Source organism: Protopterus annectens, chromosome 11.part0 (assembly GCF_019279795.1).
Source record: "Protopterus annectens isolate FY-2018-M chromosome 11.part0, PAN1.0, whole genome shotgun sequence".
NCBI classification, from domain to species: domain Eukaryota; kingdom Metazoa; phylum Chordata; order Ceratodontiformes; family Protopteridae; genus Protopterus; species Protopterus annectens.
Window position 1 is genome coordinate 699,952,756 of NC_056745.1, and position 22,952 is coordinate 699,975,707.

General features: G+C 38.4%; 1 protein-coding gene across 1 annotated transcript in view; it reads left to right on the top strand.

Annotated features, from left to right (window-relative positions):
* The window catches only part of LOC122814986 (protein-methionine sulfoxide oxidase mical3a-like), a 663,428-nt gene that overhangs the window by 238,572 nt on the left and 401,904 nt on the right, over window positions 1–22,952 (top strand). The window contains exon 11 of the mRNA XM_044087241.1: window positions 9,749–9,799. Coding sequence (XP_043943176.1) covers window positions 9,749–9,799 — 51 coding nt within the window. The remainder of the gene's footprint in view (window positions 1–9,748; window positions 9,800–22,952) is intronic.

The following is a 22,952-nucleotide window of genomic DNA, read 5'->3' on the forward strand; positions in this document are numbered from 1 at the left end:
GAGGACAAAGGAAGTCTGAATGAAGAGGTTAAAGCTAAAATCAGAGGGGCAGCAGCCAACTGGCACAGAGTGTCAGGAGTAGTGTATGAGAGACTCTTAGTGGAACCATTGTAGTCTGACAGTTGGCACAGAGGACTAAAGCTCTGACTTGTTACTGAGCTGCTTTTTGGAGTAAGGGTCTAGAGCTTGAATCTACTTTATTTACATGTTGTGTGGCATTGAGCAAGTCACTTATGCAGAGAGTGCTTCGGAGCAATTGGGAATTTAGGCTAAGCTCCTTAAAGATCTCCAGGACTCCATGAACAGTAACTATGAGTCAGTTGTTTGTCAGCCATTCCCTATGGCATAACTGATCTAGTTAGGGGGGTGGGTTTGGCGTAATTGTTAAGATCTTCACCTCAAAGATGCAAGTTACAGGGTTTGATTATGACCTGGGGTTGTTAGGCTGGGCTAAAATGGCCTTTCATGGCAGTTAACCTCGAATTAACATATGAATAGAAGTATGCCAAAGAAGTTGAAAAGTAAGCTGTTCAAACCAGTGGTGTGACCAATACTACTATTTGGTACAGAAACCTGGGCAGAAAGTCAGAGCAATTGTGGAAGCTAGAGGTGATGGAGATGAAGTACCAGGGATGGGTGGTAGGATGCACACTGTGGACCAGACAAAGAAATGAGGACATCAGAGCAGAAACCAAAGAGGCTCAGCAGTAGTTTGGACACATCCAGAAAAGCAGAAGACTATCTGGAGACCAGAAGTCTGCAAGTGAAAGCAATTAATCATGAGTAGTCTGAGCACTATCTCTTGAGGGAATAGTAGAATGTACAGTGTAATTACAATTCAAGTGTACAGTGGAAAGCAATTAATTGAAAAATAAATGATGTTTGAAACTGTGGGAAGTGAATCAATTAGACAAGTAGTTGCTTCCCTAGCAGCCTTAGAATTTTAATGCCTTTAATATAACACTACACGGTTTATTTTATTTAAATGTAGCTAGTGCACTTTTTCATGGGCTAAAAGTTAATGTTTACTGAAAGCATGCAATGTGTTTTTCACATCTGGGAAGGCAGTGAAGATAAGAAAACAACAGCTTGCCATCAGTGTACGTTGGAATATGTGGTGCAACATGCACTTTAACATGAGTAACCTTAATATGAGATTAGCTGATGCCTGTGGATGCATCCATAACCTTGGGACAACTGCTACTATTTGGAGGGGTAAAGTTCATTTGTTGTCTGTTAAATTAGAAGGGGATGGGGGTTTGAAAATTATTTTTTTTTGTGTGTGTGCATGTTTTTATTGAAGCAAAAGGCCATGAAAATGTAACGTAGGTTCAAATGGAGATGAGAAGAAGCAACTACAAAAGGTCATGAAATGTGACATAGATTCAAATGGAGATAAGAAGAAGCAACCACTTAAGATATCAGCTTTCCAACCATTAATATCTGCATGTGAGCTAAAATTTGTAAATATATATTCAAAAGAACTGTCACTGATGACAGATGGGAGTAACAGCTTTCTGTTGAAATGGCTACTCTGTTCATTGCTGCAGGAGACACATTTAGATAGAAATGAATATGGAAACTTGGCAAAAAAAATAATTTCATTGTGGACTTTCAGCAGAATATCAGCGACAAAAGAAAAGTGGAGTAGTAATACTGATTGCTAGAGGAGTTCTAATAGTGACGGAAAATAAACTAATAGATTTGATCTAGTAAGGTGTTATTGACAAGGGAAGAAGATTATACTGGCATGCATTTGAATTCTACCTAAAACTGTTATTATTGAACATAAGAGAATTTTCGGCAGGAAATATTTATGGGCGGAAACTGGAACCTGGTTTTCAATAGTGAAGATGCATCAGGGTGACCTAGAAAGGAAAATATAACAAAAAAGGGTGGATTTCTGAATAAAAATGCAAGAAAGTTTGGTATGGAAGATGTGAATGCAGTAGCAAGAACCCAGAAAGAAATTACATATTATTTCCCAAGGTAGAATAACTAGGCTGGATAGAAATTATATTTCTCAGGAACATTTGAAACATGTCCAATAACTGTTTCAGATCATGCAGCAATAAAAGCTAAGGCACACATGCAGGTAATGAAGTAAAAGTGAGACACTGGCACTTTCCTACTTACCTTTTAAGAGGGAGGAATTTAAAAGTTGGTTAGTGAAAATGATTTGAGAGTTATAAGGGAAGATAGAAATGTCTTCAGAAGGAACAGTGGGATAAAATGAAAACTAATTTTAAAAATATAACAGAAATAAGAGAAATATATATATATGAGAAAGAAGTATGTTTGTAATATGCATAATTTTAGAACAGTTGCTATTAAGTGACTATTTTTGATAACAATTCCTAAGTACAAAAACCTTTTATAAACAACTTCGATAAAAAATAGAAAGTGTCAAACTAAATTCTGTAGAGAGATATAAGAGACATTTTGAGCATTTTATGAAAATATGTAGAGAGCATAGGAATGTGGAAATCAAGAAAAGGCAAATGGAAATTAACATGGAAGACTTGATTATATTGTGGTTAGACGCAGATGAGGCTGAACAATTAATAGCTAAGACAGGAAAAGGTGAGATAAAAATGGTGACATGTAGTCAGTCAAGAGGGAAGCCTTCAGGAATAGACAGTATTCCTTTAGAAGTTTAGAATTTGATAGGGGAGAAAGTGATAAAAGATCTGGAAGGTTTTGCTTTGCAATATTTTAAAAGGGGAGGAATACCAATATCTTTGTAAGAAAGCTTTGATGGTTGTATTACACAAACAGCATTAATACCCTTCAGACCCAGCATTATATACACCCATTTCAAATGTAAACCATGATTATAAAATGTTTAATTGTTTATACTAGATAAGAAAAGGACAAAGGCATTGCCAACATTGATAGTTATAATACAGTGTGGCTTTGTGGAAGAGATACAAACATTTGATACTAATAGAACAACAATGATTTAGAGGGAAGCAGAGTGTAAGAAAGTACTACTGTTGTTGCTGGGCTTTGATGAAAAGAAGGCTTTCAATAGAGTCCGCTAAGATTTTATGAGCAGAGCAGTGGTATTTGTGTTCCCCGATGGAATACCATATGAATGATTGAAGGCAAGAATTAAGGTAGGTAGTTTTCTCTTCAACAACTTATGTTTGAGCAGATGAACTAGGCAAGGGTGTCCTCTTTCTCTTTCATTATTTGTTTTATATTTAAGGCCATCGGCAAAGAAAATAGGGGACTCACCAATTCAAGGAAAGAGCCGGTACGATAATCAGAAAAAGTTAGCTTTATTCGCAGACAATGTTTTTGTTGTACGTGATAAATCCAGAAAAGTAAATTCCATTGTTGTAGAACATTCTGAGACAGTTTCAAGTTTTTTTTTTTAGGATATGCAGTAAATGAAGATAAACCAGAAGCTATATTGGTAAATGATGTGCGTAGGCACATCATTTACCAATATAGCTTCTGGTTTATCTCCGGTTCAGCAATAACCAAATTTATTGAGACATAATAAGATAAAATATTTGAGTGCATGATTTAAAAAGGATGCTATTATGGCAGCTAAAGTTATGTGGGAACAGTATAAACAACATATAATACAAAGGATGAAAATATGCAAGCTCTTTATTATGGATATGGGAAGAACAGTAGTGCAAGCAGTGGAAACGTTTCTAGTCCCTTTGGTTTTATTTACGGATCAGGCATATTTTTATCAACCAGAAGGAAAGCTGTGGAGCATAATTAATAAAAGAGTTGAAAACATGTATTTTTGGAGGGGAAGAGCAAAAGAGGTAAGTAAGTGGAATAAGCTGATTTTCACCACAGAACAAGATGGTTTAGGATTATCTGATTTCAAGGGATTCTTTAAGATATGCCATTAAGGCTCAAATATATAACTCAAGCTGAAGGTTATCAAAGTGGAGATGGGTGATGGTGAAACAGGAGGGGGTTCAAGAATTAAGGAAAGAGTAGGATTTTGAATTCAGGTCCTTGAAGAGAATAACAACAACCATCCAGAACGTTACATTCATAAACTAGCAGAAAGTATTATAAGAACTAAGGCAACATGGGAATGGAGAAAGGAGATTTTTTCAATCGAAATGACTGCAAGTAGGAATAAGGAAAGCAGGCAAAAGGGACCTGGAATATACATGAGGAAATTAGTAAAGGAACCAAAGTATTGGGAGCAAATAACCAGAGAGGGAAAGGTAATAGAATGTGATGAGACCAAGCGAAAGTTTGGACTCCAGGTCAAAGACTACCTTCCCTACCAGGGACTGATAATAGAACATAGGCAAAGAGAAAGGAATAGTGCAGTGTCAAGTGAAAGAAGTACTGGTAGATTTTTTAATGGAGTGTGGAACAGAAGCTGCTGTTAAAAAGGGGATAACTAGTAGGGTATATAAAATATACCCTGTGATATATATTAGTCAATCAATAAAGGTTAAAAAAATACTTGGTAGAGAGAATGGAAAAGCAATATACAAAGAATAATCAGATGACATCTGCATGGTTCCCAGGTATGCAACAAAGTCCAGAAGGTTTAGAATAGTTGCTTGGAAGTGTTTGCACAGGTATTTGGATACTCTAAGCAGGACATCAGAATATTTTTCCTTAGATACATAGCAAATTCTGATGGTGTGATGGGACATGGAGAGATGGGAACATGTTTTTTGGGAATGTAATGAGTTGGCAGATTTTAAAAATTTTCTACAAAGCATTTTGCCAGAAGTGCTGGGATGCAAATGATTATTAACTTAAGGAGTGATGCTTCTGAGTTGGTATATAGAATCTGAATTGTCCAGACAAGGTAATAAGTTTAGTGCTATTGAGTGCCAAAAAGAAATTACTAGAAAATGGAATAAAAATGTAAACCAGCCTTAACTTACGTACTGAATATCGTAAAGGGCATAAAAGAACTGGAGATAGGATCTTTAAAAAATGGAAGGAGCAAACTACGTGGAAATGAATGACATTTGTAGGAACAATACATGCAGAATAATGTTCAGGTAGAATAGTGAGGTTTAAGAGAAGACAGGAATTGAACAGTTTATGTAATGTTGGAGTGAATGATAATTATTAAAAAGAAAGCGCATGTAATGCATGAAAATGAAAATGTTTGACATAGTTTGTTTGCCTTTCTTTTATCGCAGGCATACATATTGATTGTTTACAACATAAAATGCAATAAAGGTGTTTAAAAGAAAGAAAAAAATGAACTTATTTTCAGAATAACTAGCTGAAATTCTGAAACAGCCACTGTGTGCACTTCATTTTTAGGCTTTTTGGCTTGTCTTTTATTTATTATTGCAGTAGCTACTCTACACAACAATTTGTTTATGAATAGGTGACCATATCATTGTTTCTTCTCTTTTAAAATATGTACTTCCATATGGCAAGTACTTCACTTAGACGGATGAGTGAACAGCAGACATGTCTGATTTTTAAGCCTAATTTGAAACAAATACATGGTTATGCTATTTTTTCCCATGTGCTACTTCTTCCTTCTAGCCATCTTTAGGCACATGTGACACTTCACCACTGCGACTTCAGTACCTTGTCAAACATTGACTATATCTGGTGCTGACCTGTATTTAGCCTAACATGTCCATTCCCTATGTAAGCCTTGCATATCCACAGATATGGTATCATATTGCTAAAATACGTGCATAAAGGTGTGGTAATAATACACATTTGCTAGCCAGGTAGGCCTTCTGGACACTCAGTCCCTTTTCAGGGGGAGACCCAGGAGAAATGTCTGGTTAAGTGCTTTGCTTAAGGTCACACAGTAGCAATGTTGTTAAGCCAAGGCAGACAGCAACTACTTCTGGTCTACCAAATCAAGCTGCTTTCCTCTTGGCAGAATAATATAAATTGGATGGCATAGATGTCATATTATTGAATTTGTAGCACCTTTAGCTGTTTTGCGTTGGCATGCCTAACTTACAGCTGTTGGCAGAGGTTACATGAACACAAACAGTCCCCTGTCCTCCATCAGGTAAGTTGATATGCACATTGGGCATTCAGTCCCCAGTCCCAAGGCCAGTCCTTTGTTTTCCTGGCCTCATTCCTAAACCCTGATCACTAGGGCTTAATTTGTAGTATGTTTCTTACTAGCAAGAAATCTTTTAGTGCAGGGAACCTCTGAGTACCGTATATATCTTATTGTGTATGGTATTATAAATACTAAAGTGTTTTCTTGTTTTGTTGTCTAAAAACAGATGAGTCTACAGTATCATTTTATATTTGCCATTAAACTGCCAGATGGAATGCCTGTCAGCTTTCAGTGTTATTAACTGGCTTGTCATGCACAGTTAATGCATTCTATTGTACCAGCTTTGTGTTTATTGTTTTGATCCAAATTACTATGTCCTCTAATGTAACCTGTTTCACAACTGCAGTGCCATCAGCAACAGATAAGTGTCAGAAATCAGGATAAGTAAAGAGCAGTCCTTTTGCAGTTTTCATCATTGCCATTGTAGCTCTATTTCCTTCCCATTTTGTAAGACATCCTCAGATGTATCTAGAGACCCTAGTCTGGTAGCCAGTGTAGAGGATTAAGGCTCTGTGCTGTTAATGGCCTGATTCCGGTACCCTACATACAGGGTTTGATTCTTTCTACATCCATATGCATTCTAAGTATCTCTGAGCAAGTCACTTACCAGGACAATGCTTCTAAGTTGCCCCTGAAAATGGGCATATGTCCAGTGTGCTTACAGTGTTAACAGATGTCAAGAAAGAGAGAATTAGACAAATATTAAAAATATATAGTGCTGACTTTGAGGCTGATAATGTCAGTAGTCTGTATCTGTCACCAAAGAGTTCTTCATTGACTAGACTGTGGGCTGCATTCCAAACATATACTGCTATAAATCTGCAGTAATGAGTGTAGTTTTTTATTTTACAAATTATTTTACTAATGGTGGCCTGTTATCAAATGTAACTGTCATTCTCTTACTGTTTACTGCAAGGCTATGCACATGGTTACTTTATAAGCAAAGTTCAAAGGGGACATCCAAAACTTGTGTTCATATTCCAGTAAAGTTGGGTGAAGATTGGGTGCCCAACTGTGCTGCAAGGGACCTAGGTCCAGCTAATGTCTCTGGTGTAAGTCAATCAGTTGTGAGTAAAAAGCAGTGAGTGGTCATTGCTAGCTTGCCTTTTCTGGAGAGGAAGAAGACATACCATTACTGTTTCTACCTCTCGAGAACGCTATTGGTTATGCAGGCATCAAGATTTTCAGTATTTATTGGTAGGCCATCAAGGCACGTGTGTGAAAACTTGCTCAGTACACTTACTGATGTCAAGCATGACCATGTGGCTTGGAAGAAGGAGAGAACAGAAAGGACATAAAATAAAAAGCTCTTTATTGCAATGTGATGGCACTAAGACATGCAATTTCCTGGTCTTTATTGCTTAAATGTAGGAATAAGGCATACGTAGGCAGCTGGTATGTCATCCATGACTGAAGCTTAGGAAAAGCTGCAGTGGAGTTTACAAAAAAGTCTAGTTAATTTGATTTTCAGAAATTTCATGCTGGACAACAAAAATATATAGATCGTGATGTTAGGTCCTGGAATCAATGCATGCTTTCTAAGTACTCCTTTTTGTCTTTCCTTTTTAGAAACATTGAATATTAAATCTAGTATGCATGAAGAAATTTTAGTCTTGATTGATAAACATGGTGCATTCTGTTTCCATGCCTGTTAAAATGGTCTATATATATGCTTGCAAACAGAAACACAAGCTATGTTTTACTGAACATTTTTGATGTTAAAAATCATTATAAGCACATGACAATGTTATTTTCTCCAGTTTTTGCACCTCCTTGATCACTACTGGGATCACTGATCCTTCTCATTTTACTAGTCACTCACAGACTGCTTACAGCTGCCACCTTCACTGTAGTGAGAGCTTCCAGGGAGGTCTTTCTTTGCTAGAAATGCCATCTCTCAGGCTTCATTTTGAAGTGTGAACAAGGAACAGTCAAAGCAAATCAGATAACATAGCCCTTACCTCCCTTTCCACTTTACTACCCTTTTTGACAGTGGCTATGCAGGACATGGTGATTGTTGCAACTAGTGTATCCAAGCAATGTGCATAACTTGATAATGTACTTCATCTTGGGGATGAATGGACTATCTCCATTTGTTTTGCTCTTATCTGAGGAAAGGAATTTGAGGATCGCAGCTGCATTTTTGGTGGAGCTGCGGTAGCGCTGTCGCCTCACAGTAAGACATTGTCCCGTTCGATTCTCAGCTAGAGCGTCTTCTGTCTGGAGACATGCATGAATGGGCGTACCTTCGTTGAAGGTTGTGCGTCAGGGCTGGCAACTCGACACGTAAAAATCTACTGCCAATCATTAGCGGACCGGAGTTCCGCTGTGGCAACCCCTAACCGGGAAAAGCCGAAAGACACAAGCAAGCTGCATTTTGATTGTCTGGGACAGATGAGAGAGGTATGGATGCATGGCCAGGTGGCTTCTAAAGGGCTCTGTACTAGACAACGAGGCATAAAATAGATAGAAAACAGTAAAAAGATTGTTGGTCAAATTCAAGAACTTTTGTAACTCTCTGCAGTATACTAATCATAAATCACTACCACTGCTGTATGATATACTTTGGAAGCATTTAGTATTTATTTATTTATTTATTTATTATGGCCTTCTTCAGCTTCAGTCATCCTACCATCTCAGTTTTTTATTGACCATTTCATTCTTTCCATCTGTTTCAGACTTCAGCACCCCAAATTACACTGGGTAGTGTGGCCTCTCTTTCCAAGACTAATTTGCTTTATCGCACATTTACTATCTTCACAGTTAGCAGTGGAAAATGAAGAATTCTGAGACTGGTAGACAGTCATACTGGACTGGAAATAACATACTTTTGTGATCTAATCTCTTCCCTGTGGAAGTTAAATGGTTATTGCAGTCTGCAGTTTGTGCTGTGGTAATGCAGCTAGGCATACCTGCTCATATCTATCCTGCCAGTCAGAGTTCACACAGTCATTGACAGGTTATATTTGGCCCTTTAACTTGAGTCCAGCTTACTGGCTGTAAGACTTTAGGCATTCTCTTCATAGGTAAGTAAAAGACTAGCTACCTTTTGGTGCTTGAATTAACTGGTCCCATTTAGTGTTAGATTGGACTTCATATAGGATTTGTGGTTTTCTCTCCCCACTTGACTCTGCCAGCGCTTGGTCTTTCTAGACAGACCTTTGTTGGTTAACACATAGCCATTGTATTATTCCCCTGTGACAAGTGGTCAGCATCTTGACAGAGTTATAAGTATTGTTCATGCTTATTTTATTATAGTTTGCAAAAATTAATACATAAATAAAACAAATTATTGTCAAACATATCTGTTTTGTTTTACCCAGTTTTTAATGTAAAGATGTAGAAATGATGTCATATTTCATACATTTGTAGTTTTAAGCTGCATTTAAATATAGTATTTCTAAGCCAAAAATACCTAGTAGTTACACATATTAATACAACTTTTCTGGTTTTAAAAGGTTAATGTAAGAAGAAAGAATGCTGATAAAGGACAATTTGATTTTTTAAATAATGGGTCTGTTTCTTGGATTCAGTCATCGACTGTTTTTGTTGGTAATTTGTGTCTTCATTGTTGTCATATCCATCCATTTATGTTTCATTTTTAGTTTTATTTTTTTAATTAGTTATGCATGCCTTAGACATAAGCATTTCATTTGTTCCGTGTTTTCTTTGATTTTCTTTCTCTTTCTTTTTAAGTCAGTGTATGTGCCTCACGCCTTGGCTTTCAAGAGATCATATGCAACAAAGGTAGTGTGTGACTTCTCATTCTTTATTTTTATTACACATCTTCATTAACTTTATAGATGAATTTATTCATGGTGTGCATTGAAAGCAAGTAAACTGTATTTTGAAATTCATTAACTAAAATGTTCCATTTTTTATGTGTTGTTCCGAAATACCATACCTAAATAAAAACTCCCAATAAGTTTGCTTTTGCAGAACACGGTGGAATACGTTTTATATATATATATATATATATATATATATATATATATATATATATATATATATATATATATATATATATATATATATATATATGTGTGTGTGTGTGTGTGTGTCTGTGTGTCTGTGTGTGTGTGTGTGTGTGTGTGTGTGTGTGTGTGTGTGTGAGACAAACTGAAATGCTGCCAGCCCAGCTAGCTTGAAAATATTAATATGGTTTGTACAGAAATATGACACTGCCAGCCCAGCTATCTGGAATTTTGTAAATAATCATATGTCATTTGTGAATATAAATATGATCCATAGGCTTGTCTTACAAATGTAAGAGAACTGTATGTTATGTGGATATTAAACTACTGGTGCACAAGTGTGTGTTGAACTGTATGTTATGTAATGAGCTTCCAGAATGTAACCACAGTGCACCCTACTGGAAAAGAACAGAAATGTATATAAACTATATTAATAGCAGAAGTTGGAACATACAGATTTAACTTGCAAAACATCAGAGAAATAAGTGCTATAAAAAAGTTCATCCATTCAGCACTTTTCATCTGTATTTGCCTTGCTTTGTAAGTAAGATTTAGGTATAGCATTTCTTTTAGAGATAGTTAGGAATATAGTAAGGATTAGTTTAGATGTTTTCTGTATTTTATTTATTTATCATTTATTTATTTTACATTTGTTAACCAGGAAATTCTGACTGGACCAGGTCCATTTACAGCAGAGGCCCGGGGAGATAAGCTCCAGCATCAAGTTATACAAATACAGTACATCCAGCATAATACACAAAACAGGTTACATCATATATGCTGAGCATAGTAATATAAAAAGAAATTAACAAAGATATAGAACATAGGTAAAAAGACAATGTCAGTTATACATTGGTAAGAGAAGAAAATATATCAAGTAAGATTCTACAGTTAAAGGACCCTTTCAGATGACCAAGCTTACAGGGGATCAGAGATTCAGTATGTGATCAATGAGGAGTTTGGGGAGTTAATAGTAGTATGGGTAGGGTTATGTGATACAAAGGCGTAACCAGGTACTAAGAAGGTGCGATTTGAGGGAGTTTTTGAATAGGGATGTGGAGGGGGCAGTGGACACGGATAGGGGAAGAGAGTTCCAATTTCTGGCAACGGTGTAGGAGTAGAGCGCTTTCCCTGCATTATTGTTAGCCTTGGTGATGGAGAGGAGAGATTTTTCACTGGATCTTAGGTACCGGTTTGCAGTATAAACAGTAAGTAGGTTGGATAATGAGGATATTTGAGGATATTGTAGGCTGTGCCCAGCTGGTGATAGTTAAGTAGCTGTGGTAGCTCAAGCCATTGTAGTTATTTTAGTGCAGTACAGTGATGGGTTCTATAGGTTGAGTTAGTAGCAAACTTGGCTATTTTATTATGGCATGATTCTAGTTTGTCTAGGTCACATTATCTGATTTGGGTAAAGATTGGTGCTGCGTATAATAGAGTTGGGAGGAGGTGGCTTTGTGCAAGAGTGACTCTTGCTTTTTGTGAGAGAAAGGACTTATGCCTGTATAGGGAGCCTAGTTTTTTGTGTACTAGTTTTATGGTATGTGAGATGTGAACATCAAAGTGGAGGTTATTGTGTATTTTAATGCCCAGAAGTTTGGTGTAGTTAGAATGGGAAATGGTGGTGCCATCCTTAGATGTTATGGTAAAGGAGAGGGTTTTTTATCTATTAGGGCTAAATAGTAGCAGTTTTGTCTTTTTGGGATTTAGAATTAGTTGTATACCCGATATCCATTTTTCTACTGAGTTAAAGGTATCTTGAGTGAGTGTATGTAGGGTGGTGGGAGATGAGGCGGAGGAGATCAGGGTTGAATCATCCACATATTGTATGAGTGTGGCATGTTGTGTAGAGCATTTGAGGTTATTTGTGAAAATAGAGAACAATAGTGGGCCCAGTATAGAGCCCTGTGGTGGTTGGAAGTTGTGTAGACAGACTTCCTTTCCACTGGACTGATTATTGCCTGTCAGATAGGCAGATTCTGAACCAGTCTATAGTAGAGGAGGTGAAGGATAATGATGTTAGTGAGTCTATTAGAATAGAGTGGGAGACCATATCAATGCTTTTGTCTAGGAAAATGGCTAATACATATTTGTTATCATTCCTGTGAAGATTTATATGATTAGTGAAGGATAGAAGGGCTATAGTAGTGCTGTGATGTGGATGGACACCGTGTTGTGTGGTAGATAGTAGATTGTGTGTGTTAAGATATGTCATCACTTGCAAGTGGATGCATTTCTCAAGAATTTTGGATAAGGGGCAAAGGATGGCAATAGGTCGGTAGTTGGAGAATTCGTAAGAATTACCTCCTTTATGGAGAGGAATGATGTGAGATACTTTCCAGAGTTTGGGTATGTAGGATTCTAGTATGGAGCGGTTGGTTAGGATGGAGACAGGATATGATAGGGAGTCACTAGCCATTTTTAGGTATGCAGAAGGTATGTTATCAGCTGCCAATGTGGTTGGCTTTAGTTTTAGGAGGAGTTTTTTGATAGTTGAGGTGGGCACTGGTGATAGGCTGAAAGAGGGGGTGATGTGGGATAGGTTAGGTTGTGATTGAGGTAGACTGTTTTTGGTTATTTGACTGGACAGGGCTAAGATGGATTTAGTAAAATGGTTATTAAATTGAGAAGCTATGTCTAGGGTATTGTTAGTAGAGCTGGGTGCTGGAGTAGTGGTTTTGCCTGGCTTTAGTAGGGAGTTAATGGCATGCTAGAATTTTTGTGGATTATGTGAATATTTCCTTTGGATGCTAAGAAAATTGTTTTGTTTGTTTATTTTGGATTCAGAATTGGCCTTGTTTGTAAGCTGTTGATAGTATTGCCTGGAACTAGGGGTTTTGTCAGTTTTCCAGATTTTCCAGGCTTTATCTTTAGCTTTTAGTAAGGCTCTGGTGTCCCTATTTAGCCAGGGTGCGTAGTTGGCTTTAACTCTGGTGTTTCTGCTGGGAGCTAGACTGTTAAGGATGTTAGAGAAGGTAGTATTGAAGTAGTCTACTGCCTGGTGTAACCCGAGTGTCCGTAGTGGTTTCCAGTTGCAGTGGCTTAGGATTAGTATTTAGGTATTGTGGGATAAGGTTATGGTCATCTCGTACAAATTTGTAGACTACTGGTTTGGGGTGATTGGAGTGTTTGTGGAGTAGGAAGGTGGGGAGATGATCACTTAGGACATCTGGGAGACAGCCTACTGTATAGTTTTGTTTGGGATAGTTGGTTAGTGTCCAGTCCAGTACGGATTCTTTCTTTGTTTTCTCATCTATTCTAGTTGGTTCTTCAATTAGTTGAGAGAACCCATATAGGTTGATATGTGCAGTGGGGCTGCTGGAGTTACAGGCTGCCCAGTCAGTGTTAAGGTCTCCTAGTAGGATTGTTTCCTGAAGTAGATTGTCCTTTGTCCAGTGTAGGATGTCGTCTGTTATGAGTGAGTTGTTGCCTGGAGGTATATAGCAGCATATTATATTAATGATCTTGGTGTTTCTTATGGATAGGACAGAAAATATGACTTCAGCATTTTGAAAAGTGGGTGGTGTGGTGTGCAGAAGCTGGAGGTTAAGGGTGTTTTTAAAGAGAATGGCTACTCCTCCTCCTTTCCTGTTTGTTCTGTCAGATCTAAGTGTATTTTGCCCTGGGGGAGAAAGTCTTCGTCTTGGATACTGGGTTTAAGCCAGGTCTCTGTAATGGCGAGTATATCAGAGTTGTAGTGGGCTATGAATGCATGTAGGTCTGTTAGCTTCTTGGTAATACTTCTTATGTTGAGATTTAGGATCAGCAAGTCAGATGTTTGTCTGGCTGAGAGGGTATCTGGATTTGGGTGAATGTCACCAGAGGTTAGCCGAGTTTGTAGGAGTGCCAGTATGTGTTTTTTAATATTAATTGTTTGTGAGCTTGGTCTATGAGAGTTTTTCTTAGTGTGGTGAGATGGTGTCATTTTTGTTAGTGAGTAATATGTAGTTGTAAGATTTATGATTGTGGGGCAGATTTAGAAGTGTGAGTGGGTGTCCTGCAATGTTGTTTTAAAATATTTCCTGTGATTTTGAGCTCTGCAGTCACTGTGCTGAGTTATTAAGTATTGTCTTGTTATTTTATTATTTATTATTAAATATATTTAAACCTTTTAATTGTGGCTGATTTGTTTAGAGATATTTAAGCTCTCAGAGTGTTTCATGTGTATTTGGTGACACTGAATAGGCCACTCCAATAGCCTTGCTGTTGGTCACACTTACCATTTGGATAATAGGAACATTACATAGCAAGATCAGTCACCCTTTGAGAAGGGCCTTAAAGTAGCTGATACAAGGTTCTGGAGGCAGTGCTAACTACCTTATGGTCTGGGCAGAAGAGGGCATAGCTATTAAACCTGCGCCAGCCTTTCCCAGGTGTGTGTTTGTGTATAAATCAAATCTCAAAGTGTGTGTGTGTGTCAGCTACTTGGGCAGGGACATGAAGCACTGGTTGGATAGAGAGAGTTTTAGAAGGACTTGGCTTGGAACCCTGGCTAAGGACTCAACTCTATAGCTGTGCCAGTAGGGAGTCTTATTGGGAATCTGGAGAAAGAGGGAGAAACAAGCCCCAGACTGACTGTGATCTCTGTATGCTCTTAAGGGAAATTGTACTTTACTGTATGTGTACTTGTCATCCTCCCAATGTGCACCTCCCTCACTGGTGCTAGTGGTGAGGATTGAGATCCTTGATTACTGGGCTAGTGCAGGGCTGTCACAATATATATTTTCTGCTTTAACTAATTTTTAATCTCTAGTTAAAGTGTGCATATATAATGTATGTGATGGGCCAGTAAGAGTACATTCTTGGTCCTTGTAATTGTTGCAATATCTTCAAACATTCATTATGTTTTACACTAGAATGTTGCACTTTATAGTAACATTGTAATGAATGAGAAAACAGAGGTATGCATGAATCCTAATAGGAGAACGCAGCTCTTTACAGTACAGTGGTCAGTAACATTCCAGCATGTGTGACAGGATTAGCTATGCAACACATTGCTTAGGGTGCTAATATAATTGCCTTTATCTCAGTTTCTGCAGTCAGAATACCAGAATACAAATCAGGTTGGCAGATGGTGTCAGACCTTTTTCATGCAGTGAAAGTACCTTCTTGCTAACATTTGGTTGTACTACCCCAGAGAAGGTTGTGGCTGTTAACTAGATTGTAGGTAGGAAGAGTCAGAGGAGATTTTCTTGCTATGCTTCTGTGTTAACATATTCCTTCTGCCGCTCTCCATGAAGTCAGAAGAAGTCCTTCTTTTAGGAGTAATTTGTGAATTTTCCTTCAATGAATGAATACATATTTATTTATTCTTGTAAAACTCCACTGCCAATCATGAGCAGACAAGTGATCCGCTGTGGCGACCCCTAACTGGGAAAAGCCAAAAAAAGAAGAAGAAGTTCTGCATTACATGGCTACCATAACAGTTGTGTTTGTACAGCTTTCTGAGATAAAATGGAGAGAAAAGATAGATTAAACCTTTGCAGTGTTTCTCAAGTTTATTAAGATCATTTCATCACCTTTTTAGATTTATGTATTATACAAAGCATTGGTTATGTGTTGGGCTTCCAGGGCTCCCAGTACTGTAACTTTATTTATGGAGTTATGTTAACGCATGTGTGTTTAACATTTAGCTATTTTGTGACTTTGACCTGTTAAATAGGCACTTAGACAAACAGATGGAACTGGAGCTTGAAGATAATAACTTTACTGGTGGAAATTGCATTTCGGTAGTTTCCTTTCTTTTCCTGTGCACTTCATAGTGTTTCTGATTGTCGATCCTTTCTAATTAAAAAAAAAAAGATGGGTAAAGACAAGGAATTTTCAATATGTCTGAGAGTTAGAAAGCTAAAAAAAGGTCCTTCTGACTTAAACATTTGCATGTTGTCTGTTTTTTGAAAGTGACTGTACCCGCTTCTCATGTGATTAATAATGCTGATGAAGATTTGAGTGGGTTCTTCTGAACTAGACCTACAGGGAAGGGGTACATGTTGACAGCAGTGTTTATTTTTGTGGTGAGAAAGGGGGTAATGGACCCCTGAGGACTTAATTCTGGTGCTGATGGCTGAGCATTTTGATGGAGAAATTCAAGATGGCAGAACTTTGCAAATTATCTCACTGTAGCTTTTGGGTGCTTTTTAATGTGGCTACCAATAGGTTTCCTTTCAGCTTTAGAGTTTAAAAGTAAAATTAAGGAGTCTCTTTCTTGTAATTCTTTGTTTATTTTGAGACGTCTTCATTGGGAGGGCGGGATAGTAAGCTTTTTTTCTTTACTAAGTTGTCTTCTGGTCAGTATTACTTTTTTAGGGGCCTTTCTTTCAAGGCAGGTTCTGTGGGAAGGATCACATTAGAGCAGGTTTTAGGGAAAGGGACTCTCTGGACAAGAAGTTCTTAAGCTCAGAAGCTCCCCTCTTATCTAGAGGTAATGCTAGTATATGACTTCCAGATTTCCATTGTTCAAAGTGGATGAGGTCCACCTGCCATGTCCTTCTTCCTCCTTTCCCATGTAACTATGAATGGAATCAGAGAAGGAATTGCCAGCTTCAAATTTTGTAAATTATTCTCTAAATTTCTGGCTGGAAGAGGGTTTAACATGGGGTTGCATGATAAAGTTTTATTGCATTCTCTTATCTTAAGTAATTCCAAAGACATTCAGTTTGGTTTTAGCAGGCTAAGGCACCTTCTGAAAGAAAGATTACACAAAAAGAACAATGGAGGATTCCTTATCTGTTAATAAGATGTTAGTATTCAAAACTTTTCTGTGTTGCAGAAAGGAGGACTGTGGAGGCCAGTTTTGGAACTCTCCTTTCTCAACAAGTGTGTAAGCCTGAGAAAGTTCTGGATAGCAGTGATGCAGCCCTTGCTTCCCCTCCTTACATAGGAAAACTTGGATGAATACCCTGCATCTGAAGGTTGTCTGTTGGCATGCTCCTGTCAGGTTCAGGATGGGGAACAGTATTTCAAGTTTTGTCTTCTTTCCCTTGGGTTGACAAAGGCATGGAAGTTGTTCACCAAATGTATGATCCAAGCAACAGCATCACTCATCCTGATGCATCTACACTTAACCATAGTTGTCTTAGTTGTGTGCAGTCACAAAAACAGTTGCTAAAGTAATTACAAATTGTCATTGTCTTTTTGAAGTTTGGATTTTGAGTTTCAACAAAGAGAAGTGAGATTTATATCCTTCCTTGCAGATGATATTTTTCTTGCTGTCTTCTACATTTCTGTCTAGAAGCTCTTTTCTGATCTAAGCTGGTTACATGAGATTGTTTACCTGTTCAGGTGGGATGCCGTATAGCCTTTCTTAATAGCCAGGCCATCTGGGATGGCTAGACCTTACTTAGTCTTTTCAGTCACATGTCAGTAAGCATGGTGACAATGCCAAGTTGCACCTGTTGAACTTCATCATTATTTCAGGAATTTGTGAACCCATTCAGAAAGCTTTGCTTGACCTGAAACTGATCAGGCAATGCCATTGGTGGATATTAGCTGTTAAGGAATGTATGCATACCCTTTGTGCTTTGTTCTGCTCCTCAAATGCTGATACTGGATATATCAGACTCAGGAATGGGCATGTGTTTACATTATTGAAAGTCCAAAGGGTATCATCCTGTTCAGATGGTCCATTACACATTACAGTCAAAGAGATGCCAGTTGTTACCTTTGCCCTAAAAGCTTTTTAAAAACGCCTTGACACAGGAATCCTTTAGGTGGGGATAAATCGTAACATGGTCGTGTATTAAATAGATAAGTTTTGGGAGCACTCATTTATACTCTCCTGTCATTAGCTGTTAGATGGTGATGATGATTATAATGCACTTGGTAGGAGAATGAAATACTGTTCTGTATTTTGTAAGTTCTGAACTAATCTTATGCTTCTGACATTCAGATTTCCTTTTGAGCATGGGAGACAACCCCTATGGGTCTTGTATTTTAGCCAACGCTGAAGAAAGCCTGTTCCTTTTCATCTTCCTTTCTCTTTATCCTTGTGTCTGTTTATTGCTATCCCTACTCTGCCCAACCTCCTTCTCTGTGTGACACACTTCATTTGCTTTTCCTTTGTAAAAAATTAAACAGAGTATTCATTCAGCAGCTGTGTTTTTCACTAACTTCTGTGTTCTTCTTTCCATATTTGCTAGACTGTATGCAGCTTCCCACTGATTAAGTTCAGCGAAAATGTTTACCTCTGTTTAGTAAGATAAGTGTCCCAGTTTTCTGTATTAATTCTAATTCACAAAGAATAGCAGCTGTAGGCTAATTAATTATGCAGAGACAGTATTATTTAAGCACATACCACTACATCTGGCTATATGGCCTTTATTATTTGGCAAACAATAAATAATACATTTTGTATATGGTTCTCCATTAAATAGTGCAGCATATGCAAAATGTTACAAGCTGGCACAGGTAAAAAGCAGTCTCCTTGCCCACATTTGTATTAATTCAACTGTGCACACAATATCTCTGAGCTGTTAGCTGTGTCTCACACAGCACTGCTTAGAATTTTGAGGCTTTATTAAGTCAGTCTCACACAGCTTATCTCATACAAGGCTATATTACTTAAGCCTCAGACAACAGATGTAATAGAAAGAGGAATACTCCTTTTTCCTATACATAGCTGTAACTTCTCCCTGTAAAGATTTACAGAGCAACTCTTGTTAAATTAGCCAGACTATGCTGCTGCTGCTGTTTGCTGCTCCCCCAGTGAACAGAGTACTGAAGAGTAGTTCCAGTATAGTAAAGTGAAATACCAGTATTTCTCTTGCTTATATTTGCCTTTTCCTTCTTACTTTTGGGTATCACAGAATAACACTTAACATTTAAACAAGACTATGATCAAACTGACAAGACCATGTTGCTCTGTATCCTTATTAATCAGTGCGCCAAATAATATTTGCAAGCATGTAATATCAATTTAAATATTTATGTTGCTTGTATTTGTCTATATATTCTCAGTATTTGGGAATCACAAGTAACATTTGTCACACTAGAAAAATGTCGCTATATGTTGCATCTTCATTAAACAGTGCACCAAAATCCATTTGCAGAAAATAAAGTATTTCTCTTGCTTATATTTGGCTTTTACTTTTCACTAGTGCACATCAAAGAATAATGTTTGCCAAAGGATTGAAATATTGTTACTATTTGTTACTTCCTCATTAAACAGTGCATCAGTCGCTATTTGCAAACATGTATACTACAGTCAAATATTTTACTTACTTATATTTGGCTATAGCTTTTTGCTATCAATTGTCACAAAATACTATGCCATTACCACGTGAGAGTTGATATAGCCTTCAGATGATAAGCAGATCTGAATGTGATTAAATTAGTACAGTGTCTAGAATTAATTAAACAGGACACAAAGTATATTAAAAGAGGCTGCATTAGTTCAGCTGCACTGCCACTGCATCACCTCATGGCCCCTTAAGGCAACTGTTAGTTCTCTATAAGCCACTATAAATTTCATGTTGACAAATTATTGTTTTCCTTCTTTGTACTGCCTGAGTATTTACCCCGAACTGTTGTTTGTCTGTGACACTCCCTCCCCACTTCCATCTTGGGCAATGCTGTAACTCAGTGGTAAGAGTTTTGCCTCATACCTCCACAGTCAAGGGCTCAGTTTTTAACTTCTGACCATTGCCTTTATATGTTTTTGTGAATTTTCTCTGAATAAGTGTGTTTTCTTCTATTTCCAAAGTCATGTTGGCTGATTCAAACGTTGAATTGCTTAAATAAATATAAATGTACATATGAATATAGCTGTAGATATAGGTATAAAATAAATATTTACTTTTACCATTCTAAAGTCGCAGCTAATAAAAAGAATGCACTGACCAGTTACCTAGCTAACAAATGATAACTAAAATAAATAAAAATAAATACAATCTTAGTTAAAAGGCATAGCATTTGAGATGTACATTTGCAGCTTAGGTGTGAGCATTGCTGTCCTTCCTGAAATAAGATGACTTGTTTATTTATTTATTTATTTTTTCAGATTGAATTAAGAGCTCCTGTGGGTAAATAGAATATTCTGAACTGGTTGTATGTCTGTCTTAGTGGTGGTATGCTTCCATTAGTAAGTCCATTGTTAGTCATGTTGGATCTTACTTACTTAGGGGCTTCAGCTGCCTTCTTTAAAGGGGTACCTACCAATGGGTTTCATGGGGCAGTGTCCTGTGGTCATGTACACATATCTGCAAAATTTTACAGATGGATTGTCAGTCCTTGGCTATGTGTGGGTTTTCACTACAGAAGTATTATTAACTGAGACCTCTTCCTGTGGCATGCATGCACAGTTTTTATTATTTAGCCAGGTTAGTCTCAGTCGGTCAGTGTCCTATTTTCAGGGGACACCTGAGGTGGTATTCACAATTGATTAAGAGAAATTTGGCCACAGAAACAGGGAACTTCCCCTACTCTTTTGAGGTCTCTTTGTGAAGTGATCACTGAATCTGAGATGGTGGCTGTGAGTGGAAATGAGCTGGAGAAGGAGAAAATGGGAACTGTTATTTCTAAAGGAGGTGAATGTCATAGCATCAGGTGGTCTGGTTGACTATGTCTGACAAAAAATGATGGAACAAGCAGGACCAGAATAATCAGATGCTATGCAGTGGAGTATGGCAATGGCCAAAATATTTGGCAGTGAAGAGATGACAAAAAGACAGAAGGATGCTTTAAACAATGGTGTGGATATAATGGGGTATATCTGGCTGGTAGATTATATCTTATGTAGGAGGGCCAGTTTGAAGGAGATTGGAGACTGTAAAGTGGTGACCGGAGAAAGTGTAGTTAGGCAGCATAGGATGGTGGTTTGTAGGATGACGTTGGTGATTAAGAGGAGGAGGAGGAGTGTGAGGGCAGCACCAAGGATCAAATGGTGGAAATTGAAGGGTAATTGTGAGGTGGAGTTCAGGGATGAGTTAAGACAGGCACTGGGTGGCAGTGAAGAGTTACCAAATAGCTGGGTAACTACAGCAGAGCTAGTAAGGGAGACGGCTAGAAAGGTGCTTGGTATCACAGCTGGACAGAGGAAGGACGATAAGGAGACATGGTGGTGGAATGAGGAAGTACAGGACAGTATACAGAGAAAGAGGTTGGCAAAGAAGAAGTGGGATTGTCAGAGAGATGAAGAAAGTAGACAGAAGTATAAGGAGATGAGGCGCATGGCAAATAGAGAGGTGGAGAAGGTTAAGGATAAGGCATATGAAGAGTTGTATGAAAGGTTGGACACTAAGGAGGGAGAAAAGGACCTGTACCGATTGGCTAGACAGAGGGACTGAGCTAGGAAAGATGTGCAGCAGGTAAAGGTGATAAAGGATAATGAGGGAAACATACTCACAAGCGAGGAGAGTGTGTTGAGGAGATGGAAAGAGTACTTTGAGGGGCTGATGAATGAAGAGAATGAGAGGGAGAGAAGGTTGGATGATGTAGGGATAGTGAATCATGAAGTACAATGGATTAGCAATGAGGAAGTAAGGATAGCTATGAAGAGAATGAAGAATGGAAAGGCTGTTGGCCCAGATGACATACCTGTGGAAGCATGGAGGTGTTTAGGTGAAATAGCAGTGGAGTTTTTAACCAGATTGTTTAATGAAATCTTGGAAAGTGAGAGGATGCCTGAGGAATGGAGAAAAAGTGTTTTGGTACCGATTTTTAAGAATAAGGGTGATGTGCAGAGCTGTAGTAACTACAGAGGGATTAAATTGATCAGTCACAGCATGAAGTTGTGGGAAAGAGTAATGTAAGCAAGGTTAAAAAGGGACGTGATGATTAGTGATCAGCAGTATGGTTTCATGCCGGGAAAGAGCACTACAGATGCGATGTTTGCTCTGAGAGTGTTGATGGAAAAGTACAGAGAATGTCAGAAGGAGTTGCATTGTGTGTTTGTAGAATTAGAGAAAGCATACGACAGGGTGCCTAGACAGGAGTTGTGGTATTGTATGAGGAAGTCAGGAGTGCCAGAGAAGTATGTAAGAATGGTACAGGATATATACGAGGGTAGTGTGACAGCGGTGAGGTCTGCGGTGGGAGTGACAGATGCATTTAAGGTGGAGGTGGGGTTACATCAAGGATCAGCTCTGAGCCCATTTTTATTTGCAATGGTGATGGACAGGTTTACAGACGAGATCAGACAGGAGTCCCCGTGGACTATGATGTTTGCAGATGACATTGTGATCTGTAGTGAGAGTAGGGAACAGGTGGAGGAGACCCTGGAGAGATGGAGGTATGCTCTAGAGAGAAGAGGAATGAAGGTCAGCAGGAATAAGACAGAATATATGTGTGTGAATGAGAGGGAGGATAGAGGAATGGTGAGGATGCAAGGAGTAGAGGTGGCGAAGGTGGATGAGTTTAACTTGGGGTCAATAGTTCAGAGTAACGGTGAGTGTGGAAGAGAGGTGAAGAAGAGAGTACAGGCAGGATGGAGTGGGTGGAGAAGAGTGTCAGGAGTGATTTGTGACAGTACCTGTAAGAGTGAAAGGGAAGGTCTACAAGAGGGTAGTGAGACCAGTTATGTTATATGGGTTGGAGACAGTGGCATTGACAAAAAGGCAGGAGTTTGAGCTGGATGTGGCAGAATTAAAGATGTTAAGATTTGCACTGGGTGTGACAAGGGTGGACAGGATTAGGAATAAGTATATTAGAGGGTCAGCCCAGGTTGGAAGGTTTGGACAAAGCCCAGAGGGCACACAACGTTGGTTTGGACATGTGCTGAGGAGGGATGCTGAGTATACTGGGAAAAAGATGCTAAGGATGAAGCTACCAGGTAACAGGAAAAGAGGAAGGCCTAAGATAAGGTTTATGGATGTGGTGAAAGAGGACATGCAGGTGGTTGGTGTGACAGAGCAAGATGCAGAGGACAGGAAGAAATGGAAACAGGTGATCTGCTGTGGTGACCCCTAACGGGAACAGCCGAAAGAAGATGA